The 7479-nt window shown below is 44.9% G+C and overlaps 1 protein-coding gene across 2 annotated transcripts in view; it reads right to left on the bottom strand.

The window, feature by feature from the left end:
- Positions 1 to 389: 389 nt before the first annotated feature.
- SETD5 (SET domain containing 5) overlaps positions 390 to 7479 on the bottom strand; it is a 42673-nt gene continuing 35583 nt past the window's right edge. For both annotated transcript variants that reach the window (XM_010168477.2, XM_010168478.1), the window contains 3 exons: positions 5260 to 5393; positions 1444 to 1517; positions 390 to 1254 (listed from right to left, as the gene is read on the bottom strand). In XM_010168477.2, coding sequence (XP_010166779.1) covers positions 661 to 1254; positions 1444 to 1517; positions 5260 to 5393 — 802 coding nt within the window. In that variant the 3' untranslated portion in view covers positions 390 to 660. The remainder of the gene's footprint in view (positions 1255 to 1443; positions 1518 to 5259; positions 5394 to 7479) is intronic.

The following is a 7479-nucleotide window of genomic DNA, read 5'->3' as shown; positions in this document are numbered from 1 at the left end:
GCATCCCAGACCCTTTGCAGCGACAGGCACACACGCTCCAACCCCCCCGTGCTAGTTCACATTTGCGGAGACTCTGCTGTCCTGAAAAATAGCTCCGACCGCGGCAGTCGTGACCCAGGCCCAAAGGCAGCCGTGTGCGCTCGTCTGCTTGTGACTGGAATGATTGTAACGATAAAGCCCTCCCCAGAACGCACCGAGAACCTGACCTACCATGAGAGCTTTGGGATTGGAGTTCACCTTCCCCCAATGTTTTCTTTAAACTGCTTTCGTATTCGAAAAGATGTCCTCACTGCATGAGTGACTATGGCCATGGGCACGGACATGAGACAGAGGCTGCACCACAGTCATTGCACTTGAACCATTTGCCTTTTTTTTCTTTTTTTTTTTTTTCCTTTTTTTTTTTTGTTTCTTTTTTTTGCAATGTACCCACGTGTCAGGGAACAGCTTTGCTACAGTCTCTGCCTCAGAGAAATCTGTGTTCTCCTACACGGCCAGAGGCCAATACTGCTCACAAATCTCACCCGTGCATTTCAGACCTCAGCCTCGGACCCCTGGCACCCCAGCATCAGGTGCAAGCTCCCAACACTGGCCCAGGAGCCACTTCCAGAGGTGACTGGAAGGAGCTATGGGCAGTTTTGTCCTCCTGGAGTCCAGGCAGCCCTAGGAAAGTCCTGTCTGAGTCTTTACTCCAGAACCTTGAAGCTGCTGAAGTCTGTACTGAGGGACACTGCTTCCCCCGCGGTGTGGATAGTGTTGTGCATTGGAAATCACGGCCCCCCGGGAGCCCTGGTAGAGAACAGACTGCCCAGAATTTGGGAGACTGATAGTCCGCAAGTCTGACTGTAGTGACCTAGCACTTTGGGGAGCAGAGGTGGAGCCCGACGTGCCTGTGCAGGGCTGGGAACCCGACTCAGAGGAAAGAGAGTCCACAGCTGTCTGCTGAGCTGGGCTGGCAGCAGCAGGGCAGCTCTTCTTCAGGAGGCTGCCGCTGCCAGAGTGCTGCTGGCTGCTGAAATACCCCGAATTCCCCGCAAACAGGGCAGAGGAGTCTGTGGAGACTGAGTGGGCAGGGCTGGAGTATGAGGTGGAGGAGAGGGATGTTTCTGAGGCACCATGAGAGAGGCTGTGTCCTGTCCTCTGTGCTGCTGCTCGATAGCTGTATCCAGGAGATGGAGTAAGGTGTCCTCTGTAGGGGGAGGAACTCTGCTGGAGAAGGGTCTGTGGTTCTGCCTGGGGACTGTCAGACTGCAGGAGCTGAACAAGGGGAACAAAAGAGAAAAGACGTGTCAGACTGACTTCCCTGTTTCCTATCTCCTTCTCATGCTAAAGGTGCTTAGCGTAGCAGGACTGGGAATAACTGGCAGCCAAACCCAGTTTTCCACCTAATCCTGTTAAAAGCTTTATCTCAGAAGGGGCAGATAATAAAAATCTGAAATAATTTACCTGGTAGCTGTATCGAGAAGGACTGTAAACTGCCGGTCCTTTGTGGGCTTCTGGAGTGTCTCCTTCTGCTGTGTCTGCAACGTATAGGCAAGATGTTAAACTTCACCCTCTGGACTGAGGCCACAGCAGTTCCCTCTCAGACACCTGCACGCACCCCAGCCGTCTTGTTCGGCATCCAGCTACAGCTGAGGCAAGAGCAGCTTCTCCAGCCATCAGCGCTTCAGAAGCTGAAGAACCCTAGTGAAAAGCAACTGGGAAACCTTAACATGCATAAATCAGCCATACACGTTAGAACTGCTGCTTCCCTTGCATCAGCTCTCTCTGGTTTAGTGCAAAACTCACCTGCCTTGGACCAGCCTATCTGAGCAGCCACACCTGGTGACACCACACAGACACAGTCTGGGCTCCCCTGGCTTTCCAGGAGGTTATGAGAGGCAGAAGATAGTTTTTAAGGACTTGGCAATTTTCCACTCAGCCTTGGTCATAGCAATCCACACTGGCTACATCTGGGGAGATAAAACTGTCCCTTCTGAGATGGCTCTCAGCAGGATTCTGCTGCAGGTTTTCCTCAAAGGCAGATCCAGACACTGCTGAAGACTGACAGCCCATGCTGCCAAGGCTGACAGCACCCCTGCTGCTGTTTTGGGGATTATGCTTTAGAAGTCAATGGAGCTGCTCCAGAGTTAATCTTAGACCTCAGAAATGCCTATTTCAGAAACAGGGCAAGATGGTGAAAATGCTTTGAGGCTTGAGGAGTAACAGCAGCACAGCAGATGATGACACACCTTAGCTATGTGAGAGATCAAGAGGAATAACCTGCTTCTGACAGAGCAAGCCTTTCTAGCACCCGTGTCTTAAGAGGACAGGTGAGCTTCTCGTCCTACCAAATAACTGAACCTGAACTGGGTAGGCAAGAAGTACTTCCTGCAAGTGACCCAGCCACTTTGCTAGGAGTGTTTTTCAGTTGCTGCTACTGTAACCGCAGGGTTCAGCTGGCGATGGTGCTTTAGCTAGGAGGGAATGAAACTGGTGGGACTAGAAGATTTCACATCAGAGTTATGTTGCAGTCTAATGAGACAGAGCTGTTTAGCTGCAGCATCTCAGGGATTCCCAGCAGCCACGTTTGAAATGCCTTGGTGAAACAGTGTTGGTATTAGTATCAAATTTATATGACAGATGTGTCTCAGTCATGAAACGAGACACGCTGCCTTTGTCTGCTCAGTACTTCTGCCAGACAGGTCTGGCTTTGCACCAGATGCACTGGCACGAGCATCAGTGTCAGCAGTGCCCATGGCTTTGCTCCGGTTCTCCTCTCTGTGCTACATCACAGTTTCTGGCTTAGCTACACAGGAATCTGGATGGAGTCGTCTTGTCTGCTCTTGAGGCTCAGAACTCTTCTTCCTCAAGGCACAGGACCTGCACCGGGGTGTGAAGCTTCCAGCACACGTCCTGTGCTGCCTTCCATTTTCTGAAACCACATCTTATGCATCAGGTAACTGTTTGCTGCAGGTGACATTCCAAGTACTGCACTGCAGAAAGGCAAAACTGGAAGTTTGGGGCGTGTTTAGTTAAGCAGTCACGCACAGAAGGGACTAACTGTTCAATCCAGGAGATCGCTGTGATTAACAGAAGTTGAGTATGAGAATCAGAAGAAATCTAAAGATTTCTGGAAGAAATTGTTTCTTAAAAGGCCAGGCACACTAGCAGGGCTGCACAATTTACTGGCAGTGCCTGTTGACAGAAAAAACCGTGACAAATTAAAGACTATTGAAAGACTCTAAATTATGAAGAATTAATAAATTATAACCTTCCTGAATTTGCTTTATGTAATCTTAAAAGATAAAGCCAACATTTTCCTCTCCCATTTCTTATACCTGCACAAGGAAGGGCATAAAGAACAACTGCTTTTCTTGCCAGTAAAGCAGGTATGAAGTGACAGCTTTAACTGAAAGCAGCTGCAATTCTCCAAAGTGTGGCATACACACAAATTACGTCACATTCCTACATGCCCCATCAGCAAACTAAAAACCCCAGACTTGAACAGTTCTCCTCATATTATTTATTATCTGTTACAGAATCAAGTAAAAATCGTCACAACTCCTACAGGTGGTACCAGGAATGCAGGGACTCAACCACTCATTGTTTCACTAAGAAGCAGACCAGCAATTGGGGGAGGGAAGGTGGTTCACAGAATCTAAACATGCTACTGAAGAAATTGCCAGAGTATGCAAAAGAAGAAAAAAAAATAATTTTGCTGTGCTAGGATGAAAGAGACAAGAAGATTTTTTTCAGCTATAGCACTAAGTTTTCACAATCTGGAGTGGGATAGGTTTCAGGTAACAAAGAAGAATGGATCAATGTAGCTGAAAGTCAAACTCCAGCCTAACTCTTGGGCGAGACTGAAGAACCAGGGTTGTACAGTGGGGAAAAGGTGTGTTGTGAGTCTGGATTTTGCCTCCCCTTCTAAAAAATAACCACCAAGAAAGCCACTTCCATGGGCAAGAGAAAAAGAGGGAACAGGCTCCCAGTGGGGTCCCATGAAACCAGTGAAATTTCTGACGGGGTAGATGATCCCGTCTCAAAACTAAGTGAAGAAAAGGCACTGAAGGGAGATGTGCTTAGGTGTACAAAGATTGCAAAACCCCAGATGACAACCCAGTTTTCAGAAAGTGTTCCCAAATGCACCTCACTGCAAATGGGGAAAAAGTCTGATTTGGAGTGAAACAAACATCTATTTGCCCTAAAGTGCTCAGAAATGAGGCACCCCAAAGGCAAAACTTGCTGTTGCTACTGAGTTACCCAAAGAGCGCTCTGTGCTACCCTGGGTTAGAGGCTCTAGTCTTTCCACATCTAAAATACCACACATCTGGGTTCTGGCTTCCAGAGAGATTCAGACCCCTACTGTGGATCATCAGCAAGCTGTGACTGTATCAGCCAGGAGTCTCCAGCAACAGTTTTCAGCTATAAGGAAGCAGGGACTGATGGCGACACACAAAGTTATTTAAATATGACGATCCACTGCTCTATGTCCCAAAAGCCATCAGGGTTCTGAGAGCACAATCTGTTACAGAAAAAAAACTGTGTTCAATAGACTGAAAAATAAACAAAAGAAAAATAGCTCCATCTCAGCTGAGAAATTAGGCAATGATGAAGTGATCTGTCCATTTCTCATAAAGCTCTATCTCACCTTTAGACCTCAGATGGATAAAAGAGGTAAAATTTCAGCTCTTTACAAATACTCACTGACCTTGCACGCTACTTGGTGAGGACAGCACTGTTTTCAGAGAAGAAAGGAACACCAACACAGAACTGAATGTGTTCATTTGGTTTTGAAAACTGAATTTCAAAAAACTGACAAATATGATAACTCAAGGAATCCAGTAACTTCAAAAAGAGCTGAAGTAAGGCTTGGAAGCTAAGTAAGTTCTTAGCACTGCCTAAAGCCTACACCTGCATTTTAGTGGGATAATACATTTATCTGGATGTTCAGCCAATAGAATTATTAAATGACAGTACATAGTGGCAATTGAGGCAATGCTGCTTAACCCATCTATCCAAGGACAAAGAGGCTGTCCCTGCCAGAGCCAAGATGCAGGTAGTCTTGAATCCAAAACCTGGAGGACTTCCAGGTCTCACAGAAGAGGGATACAGGCTCAGGCAATATCTAAATAACAATAAAGTATGGTTTGCATAAGGCTCTTAAAAGGCATTGATATTATTAAAGATGAAGGTACAACTGACTTAATTCACAAGTCTGCAAGGTTATCTGAGCCCATCATTTCCCACCAACCCAGCGTTCAAGTTTCATCTTCCTACCTGCATCTCTCTCAACAGCACTGTCACAGGTAGGTGAGGATTCATTTCTCTGGGATACCTTTGCACTACTTCGCAGCACCTTCTCAAGCATGCCTCGGCCCTCTCGAAGCCTCTCCACCGACGTTGGGACCATCCTGCAACAAAAACCCAGTAACAGCTGAGGATTGCTATTGCACAGCCAGCAGCACTGTGACCAGCGTGCAAAGGGGCTGCGGGGTCCTTGTTACAATCACAAGACAGGTTTAAGTTTCTGCTTAAATTCACTGGTATGATGTTAGTGCAAATGCAAACTCCTGCCACAGAAGGAGGGGATCAGAGACCACCAGCTCTCTAGACAGATGAGGAATGCTTTTGCAATGTAAATAGCCTCCTGTGGGATTTTAGATTGCCAGTCACTGGCTACCATGATAGCACCACCCTCAGAAATATAAAATCTTTACTCTTATCAGAAACATGCTATAAACATCCAGTTCAGCAGACCACCTGATTACAGGACACCTTCTCCCGGAAAACAGTTTCAAGATTCAACAACATTTTGAAAATCCAGGTATTGTTTTAAAGTTAGATGCAGTTATTTTGCAATCATTACTTTTACTGAAACTAAAAAGAAGCAAACCCAATGCCTTTATGATAAAACAGTCAGGATAGTACAGTCAGATAACGCAACGTTCCCGGAGCAGAGCTCGCTTGGTTGTTTTGCCTATTAATGCTACTTTGTCTCATTTATTTTGTAAAGTGAAAACTCTCTGCTCAAGATCGGTGCTAGAACTTGTTCCATTATGTATTACAAGTGTCTAGTCTGAGAGGTGAAGTGGCTTTCCTAAAGCCAATCTGTAGAAGAAAAACAGAGCCACAGACAAACCCCAGACCCCTGGGTCAATATTCAGTCTACCATGTGCAGGATCATCCAAATCTCCTTAGAAATATGCGTTTTAACCTGTGAGATAGTAGCACCTTGATCAGGGACTCACAATACCTTTACCCTAGACACGGAAGAACACGCACCTTAAAAATGCCTGAATTTAATTTAGGCATTTTCAGTGTATTTAGTATAATATGAAATACACTGCATACCATGTGAGTGTGCAGCTTAACACTCCATTAACAGATTTCTGTATGTAATTTTTTAAATTCTTTTTAAAGATATACTAAAAGCTGTGCTTTATATTAACTGGCTTTTTTATTATTATTTATTTTAGTTAAAATAAACAGCCCAGACATTGAAGTTCACCCCTCACTGAAGCTGAAGGGAGAAGGGGCCAGAGTTCACACCTCATGGAGGTGAATGGGGTGAGGGGGTGAATTCACACCTTCGTTGCTGCTATTGTTTTGCTGGAGACAGTTTTCTGCAAGGCTGGGTTTACTGGGCAGCAGCACATCTGTTTACATTGTGATGGCTGTATCTTGGCAACTGAAAGAGACAGAAACTTAATTTTTTTTAAATGAAAGCTATTGTCAAATATTGTAGAATTCAGCAAAAATCTGGACAACTCTAAAAATTATGGCACGTAATTTTAGTTCCCACCATTTTCTTCTGTCCCTAATATTATATTATTGTGAATGTCTGGAAATGTATCTGAAATGTAAGCACTCAGAGTTAAAGATGAAACTGGGTCACAACTTTAACTCAGTAACATGCAGTTTCTAATGTATTTTTTAAAAGTAGAAGGTGACTGTACGTTTCTTAGCCTTGTCCATCAAAACACAGAAGAACAAGAATTTAAAAGGCAGCAAATCTGCTTAATCCCATTTCAAAACATATGAGCATGGTTTCAACTTTATATCCAGTGTCCCATAACAATGTGATCTTTATTCCCACACCATACTTACTCATGAAGCCATGGGAGAAATTTAAGCCAGAGCACCTGCTGAGGAGCAGATGAAGCCCACAGTACATAAAACATGGTACTAGAGCAAAGTTGTCACATTTACACCTCACTCCAAACTAGTTTTTTTCTAGTCAGCTAGGTTTTGCTTTCACCCTCTTGCAGGCAGTAGGAAGTGGCATAGGAGGAAAAGGGCACAGGATATCAACACTTGCGCAGAAAAATATTTGATTATAAAATAATGATCGTAAACTAATAATGAGCTGATTGCTTCAGCTGTGGCCAGTCTTAACATCCGCTGAAGGTCACCTGGTAGACAGCACTGTCAGAGAAGTACAAATTATTTCTACAATTCTCCACTTGAAGATGGAAGATTGGAAAAGGGAGGGAAAGA

This window comes from Antrostomus carolinensis, unplaced genomic scaffold (genome assembly GCF_000700745.2).
Source record: "Antrostomus carolinensis isolate BGI_N321 unplaced genomic scaffold, ASM70074v2 scaffold12135, whole genome shotgun sequence".
Taxonomy (NCBI): Eukaryota; Metazoa; Chordata; class Aves; order Caprimulgiformes; family Caprimulgidae; genus Antrostomus; species Antrostomus carolinensis.
This window is presented reverse-complemented; position numbering and strand designations above follow the sequence as displayed.